The following is a 20,696-nucleotide window of genomic DNA, read 5'->3' on the forward strand; positions in this document are numbered from 1 at the left end:
AGGAAACTGAGAGTGAGTTATCTCCCCTAGAACTTCATTACGCTTGCAAGGACATTTCCACCAGCCTCCCATAAATGAACATGAAAGAGTTGAATTTGAGGTCACCTCCGAGAGGCAAAGGATACAGGTAGCGGTGGCCCAGGTGGCTGTAGCTTGGATTCTCCAGGGAGGCATTCATCTCTCAAATGTCCAGTCCCTGGCACAGAAGAGTAAAGCACCACAGGGTCATGCAGGGACATTTGGATAATCTTTTTTCTGAGAAGTGACAAGTTTGTGGATAGAGGCAAGACCTTGGTTTTCATCTGATACACTGGGGAGCCTGCATTCTCCGTTTTCTTCCTTGGAACCCATTTCTGGCTCTAACATCCTACCCTAGTCCTTAAGTTAGTAAGAATTTACTTATTTATTTTGAGACAGAGTCTCACTCTGTCACCCAGGCTGGAATGCAGTGGGGTGATAATGAGTTGCTGCACCCTCCGCCTGTGGGTTCAAGCCATTCTCCTGCCTCAGGCTCCCAAGAAGCTGGGATTACAGACGCCCACCATACCCAGATAGTTTTTATATTTTTAGTAGAAACAGGGTTTCACCATGTTGGCCAGGCTGGTCTCAAACTCCTGCCTCGGCCTCTCAAAGTGCTGGGATTATAGGCGTGAGCCACGGTGCCCGGCCCATAATAATTAAAAACTAAAAATAACCCCCCAAAAAACTTACTAATGCATTTTCAGGCATTGAAGAGAATTGCAGCCAATTACTCATTTTGCTTTAGGACAGGGAAGACGCAATAGATGTTTGATCTGCTTAAAACTTCATAGCAGTTTTTTCCCCAGCAGTCCATTGAGAGGAGTTCTGGTCTAGCTTTCACCATCTGCTACTGGTTGGTCTGAGGGGGATGAGAACATGGCAGAATGGCTGGGAGGAAGGGTCCCTGTGTTTTAGTCCAAGCTCTGTCACTGATTACTTTTTTTTTTTTTTTTTTTTTTAACCTTTGCCTGTACGCTGGTTTCCTGGGGCTGCTATAATAACTGAGCACCACATACTTGGTGGCTTAAGTCACAAGAATTGATGACCTTAGAGTTCTGGAAGGTAGCAGTCCCAGACCAAGATGTCGGCAGGTTTGATTGCTTCTGAGGGCGGGAGAGAGAATCTGTTTCTTGTCCTCCTCCCAGCTTCTGCTGGGTTGCTGACAGTTGTCCCAATCTCTGCTTTCATCTCTGCATGAGGCTCTCCCTATAAGTATATCTGTGTCCAAATTTCTCCTTTTTGAAAATCCTTATTTTTGAGACAGAGTTTTGCTCTTGTTGCCCAGGCTGGAGTGCAATGGTGAGATCTTGGCTCACCGCGACCTCTGCCTCTTGGGTTCAAGTGATTCTCCTGCCTCAGCCTCCCAAGTAGCTGGGATTACAGGCATGTGCCACCACGCCCAGCTAATTTTGTATTTTTGGTAGAGACACGGTTTCTCCATGTTGGTCAGGTTGGTCTTGAACTCCTGACCTCAGGTGATCTGCACCTCAGCCTCCCAAAGTGCTGGGATTATAGGCGTGAGCCACTGCGCCCAGCAGTTTCTTCTTTTCATAAGAATATGTAATATTGGACTAGGGCTCATGCTCTTGACCTCACCTGAACTTGATTGTTTGCAATGACCCTATTTTTAAAATAAGGTCACATTTACAGGTACTGGAGGTTAGGACTTGAGCATTTTTGGGGGGAAGACATAATTCAACCCTTAACAGCCTTGGTAAATTTTGCTTTGCAAAATTAAAGGGTTTGACTGGCATTGTTCTGAGTCATCAAGGCATTAGAATCACCTAGGGAAACGCTCCAAATAAACACATTGTCTCCAACACAAAGGTGGTGATTGATGAAGTTTGGGGCAGCTGGAGTGTGGAAGCCCAGACTCTGGAATGTTTCTAAATTTAGATGTCGATATAGCTAGTAATGAATATAATAATAAAAAGGGATCTGTGCTTTATTTCTGTAATAAAATATCAAAGCAGTATTTAATGCTTCAAGGAAAGCAAGTTCTGCCTGAAAAACAGTTGACAATATCAGAATCAAAAATATGCTTCCTGGCCAGGCATGGTGGCTTATGCCTGTAATCCCAGCACTTTGGGAAGCCAAAGCAGGCGGATCACCTGAGGTTGGGAGTTTGAGACCAGCCTGACAAACATGGAGAAACCCCATCTCTACTAAAATACAAAAATTAGGCGTGGTGGTGCATGCCTGTAATACCAGCTGCTGGGAAGGCTGAGGCAAGGGAATCCTTTGGACCCCAGAGGCGGAGATTGTGGTGGGCTGAGATTGCGCCATTCCTCTGCCATACTGTATATGTAAAAATGCAGATTCACTGAGCCAGACTAAACCGTGTATTCAGTAGATAATACACAGTTTCCACTGAGTATTGATTAAGGATTCAAAAGAATGCAACCTTTGTCTCTTACCTACTTGCGACCTGGAAGCACCCCCACTTCTTGCTTCTGATTGTTCTGCCTTACTGGACCAAATGACTGAACATGCTACACATATTGAGTAGTGTCTCATGTCTCTCTATAATGTATAAAAGCAAGCTCTACCCTGACCACCCTGGGCACCTGTTATCAGGACCTCCTGATGCTGTTTCATGGGCATGTCCTTAACCTTGGCAAAATAAGCTTTCTAAATTGACTGAGACCTGCCTCAGATATTTTGGGATCACAATCCACAGTCACCATGGTGTGACAGTTGACTACAGCATTCAGTACAGAGACGTGCTACACAGGTTTGTAGCGTGGGAGCAATAGGCTATGCCGTATAACGTACGTGTGCAGTGGGCTACCCCGTCTAGGTTTTATAAGGACATTCTGTGGTGTTCGGACAAAGATGAAATGACTAAAGACAAATTTCTCAGAAAATTTGCACATCATTACGAGAGGCTTGAGTGTATTTTGAATGGTTAAAGCCTAGGAGAAAAAGAAGGAAACTCAACTCCTGTTAAGGTTTAATAACAAAGCTTAATAGGGTGAACATACCTGATTTAATCTAAGATGCCAATGATTAAAAGACATTATTTTATGCACCATCACAAATAGGTTGCCGATTAAACCGACTTTCTGAATAACAACAAAAAGGTGAATTTCCTTCTATTAATGCCAAGAAAATAAAGTGAAAATGAATTATGGTTTTGACATGTTAAAACAAAAAAGGAGGAGGCCGCTAGCCTGAGGTCTTCCCTAAGCAAACGGAAACCGAACTTGGAGGTATTTAAACTGACAAATTAACAAACCAAATACAGTCAAGGGCAAAAAGCCTAGCTGCCAGATGGCTGTATGGCCGGTGACACCGGGGACACCGTCCCATAATATGCAGTCACCTAGCTGGCACCAAGGAGAAACCTCACTTAGCCCCGAGCCCCGTTTTCCGTTCTGGTGCTTCAGCCATGATTCATGAATCATTGCTTTGCTCAAATAACGGTTTTAATTTATTTTGCTTAAAATTCTAACCCCTAAACCCTCACCCTAACCATGTTTGCACTGATGTCAGTGTTATTTAAAGCGCTGTATTGGCAGGGTCACGTGGGTACCAGTGCGGATTTTATATTAACATTTTTGTACTGAGGCTTTGCATTAGCATTTACAGGCGTTTTCTACATGAGCACTGTGGGTGTTGTATTCGTATTTCGGATGTCATATATGCCTTAGGAACGCTCTATTTGTGTTTTGAGGCGTGGTGTGGACCTTGCCCTGTGGCCACCTGGCCTTGGATGGGGAGAACCTCAGTGTGCAGGATTCAGAGGCTTTTGGTGTTCGGTTTTCCACACAGAGACGTTCGTGTGTGTGTGTGTGTGTGTGTGTGCGCGTGTGTGTATATATATGTATATATATACGTGTGTATATATATGTGTATATATACGTGTATATATATGTGTGTATATAAGTATATATACGTGTATATATATGTGTATATATATATATATATATACACATATATATAATTGCATTTTAAGTTTTGGAGTACATGTGAAGAACATGCAAGATTGTTGCATAGGTACATACATGGCAATGTGGTTTGCTGCCTTCCTCTCCATCATCTATATCTGGCATTTCTTGCCATGTTATCCCTCCCTACCTCCCACTCCCCCGTACCTCCCCTATTTCCCCCCACCACAGACCTCAGTGAGTGATGCTCCCCTCCCTGTGTCCATGTGTTCTCACTGTTCAACACCTGCCTATGAGTGAGAACATGCGGTGTTTGATTTTCTGCTCTTGTGTCAGTTTGCTGAGAATTCTGGTTTCCAGGTTCATCCGTGTCCCTACAAAGGACACGAACTCATTGTTTTTTATGGCTGCATAGTATTCCATAGTGTATATGTGCCACATTTTCCCTGTACAGTCTATCATCGACGGGCATTTGGGTTGGTTCCAAGTCTTTGCTGTTGTAAACAGTGCTGCAATGAACATTCATGTGCGTGTGTCCTTATAATAGAACGATTTATAATCCTTTGGATATATACCCAGTAATGGGATTGCTGGGTCAGATGGAATTTCTATTTCTAGGTCCTTGAGGAATCGCCACACTGTCTTCCACAATGGTTGAACTAATTTACACTCCCACCAACAGTGTAAAAGTGTTCCTGTTTCTCCACATCCTCTCCAGCATCTGTCTCCAGATTTTTTAATGATCGCCATTCTAACTGGTATGAGATGGTATCTCAACGTAATTTTGATTTGCATTTCTCTAATGACCAGTGATGATGAGCATTTTTTCATGTTTGTTGGCCTCATGTATGTCTTCTTTTGTAAAGTGTCTGTTCATATCCTTTGCCCAATTTTGAATGTTTTTTTTTCTTGTAAATCTGTTTTAGTTCTTTGTAGATTCTGGATATCAGCCCTGTGTCAGATGGTTAGATTGCAGAAATTTTTTCCCATTCTGTTGGTTGCCGATTAACTCTAATGACTGTTTCTTAGCTGCACAGAAGCTCTGGAGTTTGATTAGATCCCATTTGTCTATTTTGGCTTCTGTTGCCAATGCTTTTGGTGTTTTAGTCATGAAGTCCTTGCCTATGCTTATATCCTGAATGGTTTTGCCTGGGTTTTCTTCTAGGGTTTTTATGGTGTTAGGTCTTATGTTGAATTCTTTAATCTGGAGTTAATTTTAGTGTAAGTTGTCAGGAAGGGGCCCAGTTTCTGCTTTCTGCACATGGCTAGCCAGTTTTCCCAACACCATTTATTAAACAGGGAATCCTTTCCCCATTGCTTGTTTTTGTCAGCGTTGTCAAAGATCAGATGGTTGTAGATGTGTGGCGTTGCCTCTGAGGCCTCTGTTCTGTTCCATTGGTCTGTATCTCTCTTTTAGTACCAGTATCATGCTGTTTTGATTACTGTAGCCTTGTAGTATAGTTTGAAGTCAGGTAGTGTGATGCCTCCAGCTTTGTTCTTTTTGTTTAGAATTGACTTGGCTATGTGGGCTCTCTTTTGGTTCCATATGAAGTTTAAGGTGGTATTTTTCAGTTCTGCGAAGAAGGTCATTGGTAGCTTGATGGGGATAGTGCTGAATCTGTAAATTACTTTGGGCAGTATGGCCATTTTCATGATACTGATTTTTACTAACCATGAGCATGGAATGTTTCTCCATCTGTTAGTGTCTTCTCTTATTTCCTTCAGCAGTGGTTTGTACTTCTCCTTGAAGACGTCCTTAACATTGTTTGCTGGTTGTATTCCTAGGTATTTTATTCTCTTTGTAGCAATTGGGAATGTCAGTTTGTTCTTGATTTGGCTGTCTTTACGTCTGCTATTGGTGTATAGGAATGCTTGTGATTTTTGCACATTGATTTTTTATATCCTGAGACTTTGCTGAAGTTGCTTACCAGTTTCAGGAGATTTGGGGCTGAGACTAATCTACAATCTAAATATACAATCATGTCATCTGCAAATAGACAGTTTGACTTTCTCCTTTCCTAATTGAATACCCTTTATTTCTTTTTCTTGCCTGGTAGCTCTGGCTAGAACTTCCAATACTATATTGAATAGGAGTGGTGAGAGAGGGCATCCTTGTCTAGTGCCAGATTTCAAAGGGAATGCTTCCAGTTTTTGCCCATTCAATATGATATTGGCTGTTGGTTTGTCTTAAATAGCTTTTATTATTTTGAGATACGTTCCATCAATAGCTAGTTTATTGAGCCTTTTTAGCATAAAGGGCTGTTGAATTTTGTCAAAGGCCTTCTCTGTATCTATTGAGATAATCATGCGGTTTTTGTCTTTGGTTCTGTTTATGTGGTGAATCACGTTTATGGACTTGTGTTTGTTGAACCAGCCTTACATCCCTGGGATGAAGCCTACTTGATCATGGTGGATAAGCTTTTTGATGTGCTGTTGCAATCAGTTTGCCACTGTTTTATTGAAGATTTTTGCATCTATGTTCATCATGGATATTGGCCTGAAGTTTTCTTTTCTTGTTGAGTCTCTGCTGGATTTTGGTATCATGATGATGTTGGTCTCATAAAATGATTTGGGAAGGATTCCTTCTTTTTAGATTGTTTGGAATAGTTTCAGAAGGAGTGGTAGCAGCTCCTCTTTGTATGTCTGGTGGAACTTGGCTGTGAACCCATCTGGACCTGGACTTTTTTTGGTTGGTAGGCTATTAATTGCTGCCTCAACTTCAGCCCTTGTTATTGGTCTATTCAGGGTTTTGGCTTCTTCCTGGTTTAGGCTTGGGAGGGTGCAAGTGTCCAGGAATTTATCTGTTTCTTCCAGGTTTACTAGTTTATGTGCATAGAGTTGTTTGTAATAATCTCTGATGGTGATTTGTATTTCTGTGGACTCTGTGGTGATATCCCCTTTATCATTTTTTATTGCATCTATTTGATTATTCTTTCTTTTCCTTTTTATTAATCTGGCTGGTGGTCTATTTTATTTATCTTTTCAAAAAACCAGCTCCTGGATTTATTGAATTTTTTTGAAGGGTTTTTTTTGTGTTTCTGTCTCCTTCAGTTCTGCTCTGATCTTGGGTATTTCTTGTCTTCTGCTAGGTTTTGACTTTTTTTTATCTTGCTCCTCTAGCTCTTTCAATTTTGATGCTAGGGTGTTGATTTTAGATCTTTCCTTACTTCTCATTGTGGGCATTTATTGCTATATGTTTTCCTCTAGACACTGCTTTAAATGTGTCCCAGAGATTCTGGTATGTGGTGTCTTCATTCTTGTTGGTTTCAAAGAACATCTTTATGTCTGCCTTCATTTCATTGTTTATCCAGTCAACATTCAAGAGCCAGTTCAGTTTCCATGAAGCTGTGCGGTTCTTAGTTTCTGAATTCTGAGTTCTAACTTGATTGCACTGTGGTCTGAGAGGCTGTTTGTTATTATTTCCATTCTTTTGCATTTGCTGAGGAGTGATTTACTTCCAATTATGTCATCAGTTTTAGAGCAGGTGTGGTGTGGTGCTGAGAAGAATATATATTCTGTGGATTTGGGATGGAGAGTTCTGTAAATGTCTATTATGTTTGCTTGGTCCAGGTCTGAGTTCAAGTCCTGGATATTCTTGTCAACTTTCTGTGTTGTTGATCTGTCTAATATTGAGTGGAGTGTTAAAGTCTCCCACTATTATTGTGTGGGAGTCTAAGTCTCTTTGTAGGTCATTAAGAACTTTATGTATCTGGGTGCTCCTGTATTGAGTGGGTATAGATTTAGGATCGTTAGCTCTTCTTGTTGCACTGATTCTTTTACCATTGTGTAACGTCTTTCCTTGTCTCTTTTGATCTTTGTTGGTTTAAAGTCTATTTTATCAGAAACTAGGATTGCAACTCCTGCTTTTTTTTTGCTCTCTATTTGCTTGGTAAATCTACCTCCATCCCTTTATTTTGATGCTTTGTGTATCCTTGCACGTGAAATGTGTTTCCTGGATTCAGCACACCGATGGATTTTGACTTTTTATACAGTTTGCCTGTCTTTGTCTTTTGATTGGGGCATTTAGCACATTTACATTTAAGGTTAATATTGTTATGTGTGAATTTGATCCTGCCTTTTTGATGCTAGCTGGTTGTTTTGCCGTTAGTTGATGCAGTTTCTTCATTGTGTCGATGCTCTTTACCATTTGGTATGTTTTTGATGTGGCTGGTACTGGTTGTTCCTTTCTATGTTTAGTGCTTCTTTCAGGAGCTCTTGTAAAGCTGGCCTGGTGGTGATGAAATCTCTGAGTACTTGCTTGTTCGTAAAGGATTTTATTTCTCCTTCGCTTATGAAACTTAGTTTGGCTGGATATGAAATTCTAGGTTGCTTTTCTTTAAGGATGTTGAATATTGGCCCTCACCCTCTCCTGGCTTGTAGGGTTTCTACAGAGAGATTCACTGTGAGTCTGATGGGCTTCCCTTTGTGGGTAATCTGACTTTTCTCTCTGGCTGCCCTTAGCATTTTCTCCTTCATTTCAACCCTGGCGAATCTGACGATTATGTGCCTTGGGGTTGTTATTCTTGATGAATATCTTTGTGGTGTTCTCTGTATTTCCTGGACTTGAATATTGGCCTGCCTTGCTAGGTTGGGGAAATTTTCCTGGATAATATCCTGAGGAGTATTTTCCAGCTTGGATTCATTGTCTCCGCCACATACATGTACACCTATCAAACGTAGATTAGGTCTTTTCACATAATCCCGTATTTCTTGGAGGCTTTGTTCGTTTCTTTTTACTCTGTTTCTCTAATCTTGCCTTCTCATTTTATTTCTTTGATTTGATCTTGGACCTCTGATAACCTTTCTTCTGCTTGGTCAATTTGGCTGTTGAAACTTGTGTATGCTTCCCGAAGTTCTGATGCTGTGTTTTTCAGCTCCATCAATTCATTTATGTTCCTCTCTAAGCTGTTTATTCTCGTTAGAATTTCATCAAACTTTTTTCAAGGTTCTTAGTTGCTTTGCAGTGGGTTAGAACATGTTCTTGTAGCTCAGAGAAGTTTGTTATTACCCACCTTCTGGAGCCTGTTTCTGTTCAACCCATCAGTGTCATTCTCCATCCAGCCGTGTTCCCTTGCTGGTGAGGAGTTGTGATCCCTTGGAGGAGGAGAGGCATTCTGGTTTTGGGTGTTTTCATCCTTATTGTGCTAGTTTCTTCCCATCTTTGTGGATTTATTTACCTGTGGTCTTTATAGTTGGTGACTTTCAGATGGGGTTTCTGAGTGGACATCCAGTTTGTTGATGATCAAGTTATTTCTTTCTGTTTCTTAGTTTTCCTTCTAATAGTCACGCCTCTCTGCTGTAGGACTGCTGGAGGTCTACTCCAGGCCCTGCTTGCCTGGGGAATCACTTGCAAGTGGCTGCAGATCAGTAAGGGTTGCTGCCAGTCTCTTCTGCTATCTTTGTCCCAGAAGGATACCCATCAGATGTCAGTCTAAGCTCTCCTTTATGAGGTGATTCTTTGGATATATGGGCATCAGGGAGCTGCTTGAGGAGACAGTCTGTCCTTTATAGGAGCTCAGGTGCTGAGCTGTGAGCTCCATTCCATTTAGTGCTGCTGGGCAGGTATGTGTAAGTCTGTTGCAGCAGAACTCATAACCTCCTTTTATTCCCAGGTGCTGTGTCACGGGAAGGTAGGGTTTTATTTATAAGTTTCTGTCATGCTGCTGCCTTTTTTCAGGGCGGCCCTGCCCAGCAAGGAGGCAGCCTAGTCACAGTCTGCCAGTAGAGGTGTTGCTGAGCTGCCATGGGCTCCGCCCAGCTTCCGTGTGAACTTCCCTGCAGTCCTGTTTATAGGGGTGTAGTTAAAACTGCCTTGGCAATGACAGCCCTCCTCTGTAATGGTGGACTCTCTGTAATGGCAGGCCACCTCGTCAGTGGTGGGCCACCTCGGTGATGGCAGATGCCCCTCCTCCACAGAGCTGGATTGTCCTGGGTTCAGCTGTGCTTGCTGTCAAACTCTCAATCCAGAGCATTTCAGATTTCTGGATTTTGTGGGGGTGGGACTGGCCAAGCCTGATCACCTGGCTTCCTGTCTCAGACCGCCTTTGTGTTTTCTCAGTTGAATGGGGTACTCTGTCTCCCAGCCGTTACAGTTGCCAGTTGAAAAGGTGCCGGGATTTGTGTGAGATTTTGTGCAGAGACCCGCTACACTGGCTGAAACAGCCATGATGGAGGCTCATGGTGCTTTTCTGCTCTAGAATCTCCTGGTCTGGCTCCGTTTCAGTACCCTTTTTATCAGTTGAATGGGCGACTTTGTCTCCCAGGTGTTCCAGTCGCCTGTTGAAAAGGCACCCGGAATCTGTGATTTCCCGTGCGGTGACCCACTGCGCTGGCTTGAACAGCCGCTCTGGAGATTCGTGTTACTTTTTCACCCAGGAATCTCCTGGCCTGGCTCCCTGTTTCAGTCCCCTTTTTATCAGTTGAATGGGCGAGTCTGTCTCCCAGGAGCTCCAGTCACCAGCTGAAATGGCGCCTGGACCCGGGTGAGTTTTTTGTGTGGAGACCCGCCACGCCAGCCAAAATAGCTGTGCTGGCGACCAGTGGGGCTCCTCTGCTTGGGAATCTCTTGGTCTGTGGGCAATAAAAATCCATCTGGAAATGCAGTGTCCACTCGCCCTCCGCACTCTCGCTGGCAGCTGCAATCCAGAGCGGCTCCTAATCGGCCATCTTCCACGGAGACGTTCTTAGCGGTCTCTAACCCTCAGCCATCAGGGCTGCAAAGGGGAAGGATTTACTCACTGTGGAAGCGGCTGGAGTTGTCCCAAAGTGAGGCAGTGCCCCCCAAGGTCTGCGCTGAGAACGCTGCTCTGCCTTTGCTTTCCTGCCGGGTTTGCTGAGGAGAATGCAGCTCCGCCCTCGAGGTGCCCCCCCCCCCGAACCCCGCCCTGGGTTCTGTGCTGAGGATGTCGCAGCTCTGCCCTCGCAGTGCCACCCAGGTGTGTACCGAGTAGAACGCAACTCCGCAGACCGCTGCCGGCGCTGTGACGCCACGCACACCAGGCACGGAACCTCAGGGATCTGAAAAAGCGGGCTCGGGCGCCCCCTGCTGGCTGCTAGGGTCAATGCAATGCAGAGCTCTCTTACACTGTGGTGATGGCATCTGTTGCTGGTGGTTGGGGCACTTGCAGGGCCCTCTTACTCACAGTGTAGTGGCAGCACAGCCCCTGCTGGCAACCACGGCAATGCAGGATCCTCTTGCTCGTGGTCTAGTGGCGGCACACCCCCTGCTGTCCACTCGGGGCACTGCAAGGCCCTCTTGCTCAGTGCCATGGCAGCACGCCCTGTGCTGGGAACCAGACTGCAGGGTCCTCTTGCTCATGGTGTGCCACCTCTGGCAGCTAGGAACACTGCAGGGCTCTCCTACTCACAGTGTAGTGGCAGCACACACCCTGCTGGCAGCTTGGGACACTGCAGGGTTCTCCTGCTCACAGGGTAGTGGCGGCACAGCCCCTGCTGGCAGCTGGGACACTGCAGGGCCTTCCTGCCCCCGGTGTGACAGCTGGCGCCCCCCGCTGACCTCCTTCTGCGCCACTTAAATTCAGAGCGCCACTTATTCAGCACCCACAGTTCTGGAAATACGAGCTGAAACGGAGCTATTACTGGAGTGAGCAGATGTCCCAGTTCTTGTCTAACGTGGAATAAAGATTTTCACCAAGAGGCAGTACAAAGATGGCAGATAACTTCACTGAAAATAAATACAGGGTAAAGAGCTTATTGTAGAAAAAGTAGGCCTTAAGGGAGGAGCGGGCTGATCACGCAGGAAAACAGCCCAAGATTCCTATGCAGGGAATTTTATTTTGGGCTTCTTCACATTCCTGCCTCTGTCTCAAGTCTCCGCCCCTGTTTTCGTTGTCTGGTTTTTCTGCTCCTGCCTTAGGTCCCCAACATGCCCCTCTTAGGCTCGTGGAACCTCCTCACTGCTGGATAAGGCACATGGGCAGGGATCAATCCAAAGCTACTGTTGGGGCTGGCTCCTTCCTGCCCCCAGGAAGATCCACAGCGGTCACGTCTGTACCTCCTGGGCCTGCCTATCTCTTTTGAATGTCCTTCTCTGCCCTAATCTGCACTTACGGTGCCAGTTTCTCTTAAGAATGCCCCCTTTGTCCTTATCGGCATGTAGCTAGCCATATTCTGACATTTTAATTGCAGAGTGAACGATGATTGGGGCATCTTAAGTGGAGTTCTAGGGTGTTTCTTTCTGCATAGGTGCCTCTTCTTCATCCTACCCAAGACTGACAAGCTCCCAGCCACTCCAGCATTAGAGTTGCTACTAATATGTGAATTTCTGGTGTTCCCTCCAGGTGAGCCTTCTAGACTTTCCCTTTCCCGGGAGCTCCCCTCCTGCCCATGTCTAGCTATCTCCCTACTCTGACAGAGCCCACTATCCCGTGTCGTTCCCAAAAGTAGTGAAGAAATGATTAATTGGAAACATAGGAAAAGAAATGAATGGAATCACTTCTAAGAGGATTCTGATGTGCACCCGGGTGTGCTGTACCAGCCTCTGAAGCCCTTTCCGTTTGTGGAACCCTGCTCTTGCTGGTAGCACTGCAGCTGGGCATGAGCTTCTCACGAGCCTGACAACTGATGGTGAGCTTCCGGGGCTTGGATCCACATTCAAAGGTCTGGACTGGAGCCACCAAACACTGCAAAAGGCTGGGGCCCAGAACATAGTATTCTTCTTACCTTTTAGCTGTGCATTAGTTTAGCCCATGCTTTTTGAGCCCCACTAGGACTACAAAGTTGGAAGACATTGTCCCTGTACTCAGACAGGTGAGACAGATAATGAGCAAACTATGGAATAGATTATATAGTAAAATACAACATAAAAGAATTGCTGAGCTGGGCGCAGTGGCTCACGCCGGTAATTCAAGCATTTTGGGAGGCCGAGGCGGGCGAATCACCTGAGGTCAAGAGTTTGAGACCAGCCTGACCAACATGGAGAAACCCCGTGTCCACTAAAAATACAAAAATTAGCTGGGCGTGGTGGCCCATGCCCATGATCCCAGCTACTCGGGAGGCTGAAGCAGGAGAAGGACTTGAAGCTGGGAGGCGGAGGTCGTGGTGAGCTGAGATCACGCCATTTACTCCAGCCTGGGCAACAAGAGCAAAACTGCATCTAAAAAAAAAAAAAAAAAAAAACTGCATTACTCGGTGCTGTCTGTAGATCTAGGAAAAGAATCCCCTGTCCTGGGTCCCATGTCTGTCCTCTAATGCCATCCCTCTTCACTGGGTAGGGCCTGTGGGCTATGCTGTTCCTTAGGCCATGCTCCAGGTACTCAGGATCCTGGATATCCTTCCCCAAGTGACTCTGAGCTGATTCTACGGCCTGCATGGGCCTCTTGCGCTGGGGTGTTCCAAGGGCCACGCATGATACTGGCGTGCTCCCCTCCAGCCCAGAGAGTGGGCACGCGGCAGTGTTGGTGGGTAGGTAGGTGGTATGCACAGAGCTTCATTTGCAGACTGAGGGTGGGGGGCTGTTTCTCTTGTACACATAAGGATTGGGGCGAGAAGGGAAGAGGGGTGGACTGGGCCAGGACCGGCTCCCCGCTGCCATGTCCTGCTGCCTTTCTGATTGTGAATGAAGTTGTTTTCTTAGGGTGGGAGGCTAGAACCTATTTTATGTAACCGTTTGGTTGTGAATGAAATTTTTTTTTTTTTTTTTTTTTTTAAGGACAGGAAGTTAGAACCTATTTTATAAGTAGCCATTTGTTCGTTGGACTGATCACCTTGAATTATTTAGGAATGTGGTAGGTGGGCCTCTGTTACTTGTTTACTTTTTTGAGACAAGGTCTCACGCTGTCACTCAGGCTGGCATGCAATGGCATGATCGTGGCTCCCTGCAGCCTCCACCTCCCAGGCTCAGTCAGTCCTCCCACTTCAGTTTCCTGAGTAGCTGAGATCACGCCATTTACTCCAGCCTGGGCAACAAGAGCAAAACCGCATCTAAAAAAAAAAAAAAGAATTGCATTATTCGGTGCTGTCTGTAGCCACCGAAGCCTCGCTAGTTTTTTATATTTTGCATAGAGACGGGGTTTCACCATGTTGACCAGGCTGGTCTTGAATGCTTGAGCTCAAGTGATCTGCCTGCCTCGGCCTCCCAAGGCACAGGGATTACGGGTGTGAGCCACCACGCTGGCGCACATGCACCTTTGAACCCCTGACATGTTGGGTGGCAGGACTGGCTTTAATGAAGGCCTGTTAGAGAGCAGCAGAGATGTGTGTGGGGGGTTTGGGGTGGGGTTTTTGTTCCTTCATGTTCCCTTTCAGGTCAGGCTGAGGGAATCAGATCTATATTTGGCGTATTGGCTGGCTGTGCCAGAGTGAGTGCCACGTGTTCCTGCGAGGCTGAAATAATTAAAATGTTTATCTCTGGTAGTGAACAACTGGTCTGGGTTATTTATGTGTGTGTGTCTGGGTGGATAAAGTTGGGGAAGACCATTTTATTTCTCATTCTTAGAATTAACGACGGCAAAGAGCTACCTCATGAAAAGGACTGGAAATGAGGGCAAGAGTGTCCTGTGAAGGCTGCCCTTTTCCGTGAAGAGCTCTGTGTTTTGTGTCCTGCTGATAGGTTTTGGAGTGCCAAGAAAAACCCGTTGTGATCGCAGCCGGGCGCAGTGTGGCTGCTAGCCCTGTGCCTGTTAGAGGATAGAAGAGTAATTTGAGACCAAGGAATTCTGATTGTTTCAAGCCTGCGAAGCCAAATGATAGAGGGCCATTAGCCGCACGCAGGGTTGCAGTGGGTTCTTTCAGAATGCTGCCATCACATGCTCCACTGAAGTAGGACCCAGAGTCGTCAGGAAGGGAGTGGAGATGGGCCGGTTTGTGCCCTTACCGCATCTCATGTTCCCTCATTGGTGGCTGTGTGAGGCCGGTGCACTATGTTTATGACATCACTCACCCAGGACACTTTCTGGACACAGAACCCTGTGTTGAGAAGCAAGAGAAATGAAAAGGCTAAAGGGCCTGAGCCGTCCATGGTGTTTTCTGACTTCATGCTGATTGCAAAGTGAACGTGGTCTTAAGTGAAAAAAAAATAAGAGAAGTGTCTCGGTAAACACTGGCAGAAAACGACTCTTGCCGCCTGGGCGCCTTGGCTCACACCTGTAATCTTAGTCCTATGGGAGGCCGAGGCAGGTGGATCACAAGGTCAAGAGTTCAAGACCAGCCTGACCAAGATGGTGAAACCCTGTCTCTACTAAAAATACAAAAATTAGCTGGGCATGGTCGTGGGTGCCTGTAATCCCAGCTACTGAGGAGGCTGAGGCAGGAGAATCGCTTCAACCTGGGCAGCAGAGGTAGCAGTGAGCCAAGGTCATGCCACTGCACTCCAACCTGGGCCACAGAGTGAGATTCCATCTCAGAAAGAAAGAGAGAGGGGGAGAGAAGGAAAGAAAGGAAGGAAACTGACTCTTGCCGGTGTAATTCATGAAGCCAGGGTGAATGTAGGTCTCAATTACTTCAGAAGCATTAGGTTCCCACCTGTGTTCCTCTGGCTGGTTCCCCTTGGGGAATCACCCACCTCTAATGTGTTCTGCGTCCATCTGAGTCCAGCCAGAGAAACAAAGAGTGCTGACTGTTGAAAACATGGAATTGAATTCAGGGCATCCTCACATAGCTGAGGATATTGAGGTACCCCAGAGATCAGTAGCAGCAAGAAGCCACCCCCACCCCAGAGTGAGGGTCAGAGGGAGAAGGCGGTGTTCTGGAGCCCTGGAGGGGACTGTGCTCCTTAGGAAAAGCTGGAACAAGGAACATGTGGGCCTCTCTGGTCAGTGGCTCCAGGCCTGGGGGCAGCAGAGCCGCTCTGGAGGAGCTGCCTCATGCAGAGGGGTTCTGAGAGAGCTACTCTGGTGTCTCCCCACCCCTCCCTGCCACCGTCCTCCAGTTTCCCACCCAGAGTCCTCTGTTGGCCAATCCCAGCCAGAAAGGAACTTGAGAAATGGAGCCTGTAGGAGGTAGCCTTCCTGGGATAAGAGCAGGCCGAGGATGGTGAGTGGGCAGACAGGCTGGCACCTGCCCTGGGTCAGAGACGTGATTTGGACTCTGCTAGCTCTTGGTGAGGGCCTGGCTTTGTCTAGCACGTGACTTCTGCCAAGCCCACCCTTGTGTCTGTGCTGCTGTTCTGGATTGCCAATAGCAAGGTTAGTCCTACGTGCCCTGATGTTGAAGTTATAGGAGAACTGGGGCCCCCCAACCCTCCAGCTCCTTGCAAATCAAAGGAACAAGTGTTGATACGTGAGAACATATGGTTGCAGTGTACTTTTCACCAGCTTTTTGAAAGATCCTCATAATTAAAGCAGCTGTGGAGGGTGAAAGGCCAGGGGATAAGGGTGTGGCGCTCACCGCAGGGGGACTTCAGAGGATGGCTCTAGGGGAAAGGTAAGAAGTGGTGGGGACTGCTCAGGAAGAGGGCAGTGGTTGGCAAGGAAGAGTGGGGCAGATGCTCCTAGGAGGGGAGTGGTTTCTCCAGGCTTGGGAGGTGGGGAGAAAATAACTCATATGTGGGTTTTCCGGGATGTGGACAGAAGACGTGGGATTGGAGAGGCTGGGAGAGGAGGAGAGAGCTTCCGATCCTCGGGCTAGTCTCGATGGTGGAATTTCTAGTGCTTTCTACTGGTGCTTGATCAAGGAGGGTGAGGAGCCCATTTCAGCTTTTGCACCTGGATCCAGCGTGTTACCTGGTCTCCTTGGGGGCTCCAGTGTCTTTGGAATACCTGTCTTTGACCCCTAAGAGCGCCCAGGGACCTTCGTATTTTTCCTACTTACTCCAAACTCCAGAAATTCTGTACATTTCATATAAGAGCAAAGCACTCATTTCTTTCCCTGTGTGTGTGTGTGTGTGTGTGTGTGTGTGTGTGTGTGTGTGTTTTGCCAACAGGTGGATCTTGAACGCACCTTCACGTTTCGAAATTCAAAGCAGACTTACTCAGGGATTCCCATCATCGTGGCCAACATGGACACCGTGGGCACGTTCGAGATGGCAGCTGTGATGTCACAGGTGAGGCAGTAGGCTATTTTTTCCCTTTGCTGCTCTCAACATGGACAGGTTATCAGGAGCCCACTCTGGCTTTATTCAGACGCAGGGAAGAGTAGAAATGTGAGACGCTCTGAGTCATCCTCTGTCTCCCCCGTGAGTCAGAAAGTGGACCATGTCTGGGCATTGTGTTCAGTGAGATGTGTTCTAGATCTGAATTCATGGCTTCTCTGAAAGAGACAGTGATGGTTTTGCAAATTAGAGAGACAGAGAGAAGCTAGACAACATGAAGAGTGCCACATTGCAGAAAAGTGACAGTCCCTTTAAAATGAAGGCAGAGCTGTTCCGCATGCTGTCTGTGCTGCAGCATTTACTGTATAATTATGCCGAATACATGTATCGGGCGCTTATGTGCGGAACACTGCACATAATGTATCTCTTAATTTTTTTTTTTTTTTTTTTGAGACAGAGTCTTGCTGTTTCACCCAGGCTGGAATGCAGTGGCGTGATCTTGGCTCACTGCAACATCCACTCTCTGGTTCAAATGATTCTTCTCCCTCAGCCTCCCAAGTAGCTAGGACTACAGGTGCTTGCCACCATGCCTGACGAATTTTTGTATTTTTAGTAGAGATGGGGTTTCACCACATTGGCCAGGCTGGCCTTGAACTCCTGATCTCAAGTGAGCCGCCTGCCTCAGCCTTCCAAAGTGCTGGGATTACAGGCTTGAGCTATCATGCCTGGCCTGTATCTATTTTTTTTTTTTTTTTGGCCTGTATCTCTTATTTCTTGACACAACTCAACAAGATAGGTTCCTTTTACAGATGAGGAAACTGAGGCAGAGAGAGGTGGGGTAGGTAACTTGCCCTAGGCCCTTAGCCAGATATATACAGAGAAAATCGGGATTCCAACCCAAACTGACTCTAGAATTTAAGGAACTTATCTCTCAACTTAAAGGGACAGATCATAGTACAATCTCAAGGTCTGTTTCAGCCAACTACACCGGCCTAATTTTCTGTGAAGAGGGTAGCTAGTGTCCTGACTTTGGCTGGGCACAGTGGCTCACACCTGTGATCCCAGGATTTGGAGAGGTGAAGGCGGGTTTATTGCTTGAGCTCAGGAGTTCAAGACCAGATTGGGCAACATGGTGAAGCCTCCTCTCTACAAAAAAATACAAAAATTGCCCGGGTGTGGCGGTTTGAGCCTGTGGTCCTAGCTATTCAGGAAGCTGAGGTGGGAGGATCACTTGAGCTGGGAGGCGTAAGTTGCAGTGAGCTAAGATTGCGCCATTGCATTCCAGCCTGGGTGACAGAGCAAGACCCTGTCTCAAAAAAAAAAAAAAAATTCATTGCGTAGATTAATCTGAGAAGTATTGTTGGTTAAAATTAAATTAAAGAGAGTGTCCTGGCTTTGGGAAAAACAAAGGAAACCCCGTTGGTGGGCAAGAGAAGAGCTTTATGGGTGAGGTGCAGAGCGCCTTCTGCATCCGCGGTGTGGAATGTCTGCTGCACTCAGGGGTTCTGTCTCTCCTGCGGATAATACCTGCCAAGTGAAAAAATAAATCCAATTAGTTTGGAGTGTTTCTCACTGTGGGCAGCAAGTCTAACCACAGGAGATGCTGAGATTCATTATTAGCCAGTGATTCGAAGGAAAAGATTCTCAAATAAATTATGAGCTCCAAAAATGGAATAGAGGTGGTCGGCCCAACTCCATGATCATTGGTGTCTTTTGTCAGACCTCAGCCCCTACTGAGCATTGGGCCAGAGGCTAATAAATTAATTGCTAAGGAACTGGTATTTTTTTCTCCTTACCCTTTCCGTGCTCTGTTCTGTCATCAGCCATTGCTACTAATGAATCATGTGTTAGTGAAAAAAGCAAGGGGAACCAGGGAACAATCAAGTCTGATTAATTCAGGTAATAGATTATAATCCAGGAAAAATCTAGAACTTGCTGTGCTCTTCCGATTTTCCTAGGAAGTCTCCCTGCTAATGGGATAGCGTAGACTGGTGTAGCTAACCGTGGCTGGCTGCTGTGAATTTCCTGTTTCTAGGATCCACGGAGCTGGTGCAAGTTACGAAAGTCATAGAAGTTGAGAATGAGAAGCTGTAGATGGAGCACAGGCAGCCCAGAGAAGTTAGGTGGGAGGCTTCTGTTCCATACAGGGTAGGGTGTCGGATCTCTGTAGTTAGAGCCGAGTTTGACTCTGGCCTCTGTCTCTTCCTGGCTGTGCAGTTGTTAAATTTTGTAAGCTTTTTTTTTTTTTTTTTTTTTTTGAGATGGAGTTTTACTCTGGTTTTGCATTTTTATTAGAGATGGGGTTACACCATGTTGGCCAGGCTGCTCTCGAACTCCTGACCTCAGGTACGCCCAGTCTGGAGTGCAATCGCACCATCTTGGCTCACTGCAAGCTCAACCTCCTGGGTTCAAGTGATTCTCCTGCCTCAGCCTCCTGAGTAGCTCAGATTACAGGTGTGCATCATCCTTCCCAGCTAACTTTTTGTATTTAATAGAGATGAGGTTTCACCATGTTAGGCTGGTCTCGAACTCCTGACCGCAGGCGATCCACCCGTCTCGTCATCCTAAAGTGCTAGGATTACAAGTGTGTGACACCATGCCCAGCAAATTTTGTAAGTTTGAATGTTTCTTGTTTTTTAAATAGACATGGGGTCTTGCCATGTTGCCAGGCTGGTCTCGAGCTCCTGGGCTTAAGCAGTCCTCCTGCGTTGGCCTTTTAAAGTGCTGGGATTACAGGCATGATCCCGTACCTGAGGTCAGGAGTTCGAGAGCAGCCTGGCCAACGTGGTGTAACCCCATCTCTAATAAAACTGCAAACATTAGCTGTGCGTGGTGGCAGGTGCCTGTAATCTCAGCTACTCGGGAGGCTGAGGTAGGAGAATTACTTGAACCCAGGAGACGGAGGTTGCGGTGAGCCAAGATCATGCCGCTGCATTCCAGCCTGGATGACAGAGTAAGACTCCGTCTCAAGTAATCATAACAATACTGTTCAAAGTTGTTCCAAAAACTAAATGAAATGATAGGTGGGAAAGACTGCCACAAATGCAGGAGCAGTATCGCAGATTGAGGGTTACACTTGATATAATTCCCACCCTCAGGAATACCAACTGCCCGATGGATTTACCTTTTAGCGAAGTGTTCAGATTGTGAATACAAAAGAAAGCTTTCCGGTATCAGGTCAGGTTCTTCAGGGTTGGCTAAGAAGAAGTTTGTGTTAGGATGGCCCTTCTCCTGGGCAGCGGACCTGCTGCTTGTGTCTCTCTTTGGACCACCTGTGCGGCTTTTGACCTAACGCAGGTGTGGGTGGGAGCCTGGGTGGGCTGGGCAGGGTTCTGAGAATTCTTTGATACCTCTCCTCCCTGACTGGCAGAGCCTCCCTGGTCCTAAATGCAGTATTGTCTAATCAGATTAGAATGGGAAACAGGGTTTTGTGATTTCAGTGGTTGTACCTTTGTCTGGTTTTGGCTGCTAGGAGCATATACAAAGCAAATCAAGCATGAATGGCAGGAACACTGATGCCTTTGTCTGGTGGGATTACCACCTCCAGATGGAGGAAGTGGGGGGCTTGCACTTGGCTTCTCATCGTAATGGTGCCGTTTTGTTTCCTAGCACTCCATGTTTACAGCAATTCATAAGCATTACTCCCTGGATGACTGGAAGCTCTTTGCTGCTAATCACCCAGAATGCCTGCAGGTAGGACTACAGCCTGATCCGTTCAGTGTTGCGGGGGAGCTACATCTTCAGAGCTGTCAAGAGGATTTCGGGCAGTAGCAGAGAGACATAAAGAGTTGGCTGTT

The 20,696-nt window shown here is 46.4% G+C and overlaps 1 protein-coding gene across 1 annotated transcript in view; it reads left to right on the forward strand.

Moving 5' to 3' along the window:
* GMPR (guanosine monophosphate reductase) overlaps positions 1-20,696 on the forward strand; it is a 73,370-nt gene that overhangs the window by 2,771 nt on the left and 49,903 nt on the right. The window contains exons 2-3 of the mRNA XM_003927327.4: positions 16,792-16,911; positions 20,509-20,592. Of these exons, the coding sequence (XP_003927376.1) occupies positions 16,792-16,911; positions 20,509-20,592 (204 nt within the window). The remainder of the gene's footprint in view (positions 1-16,791; positions 16,912-20,508; positions 20,593-20,696) is intronic.

Source organism: Saimiri boliviensis, chromosome 4, assembly GCF_048565385.1.
Source record: "Saimiri boliviensis isolate mSaiBol1 chromosome 4, mSaiBol1.pri, whole genome shotgun sequence".
Taxonomy (NCBI): Eukaryota; Metazoa; Chordata; class Mammalia; order Primates; family Cebidae; genus Saimiri; species Saimiri boliviensis.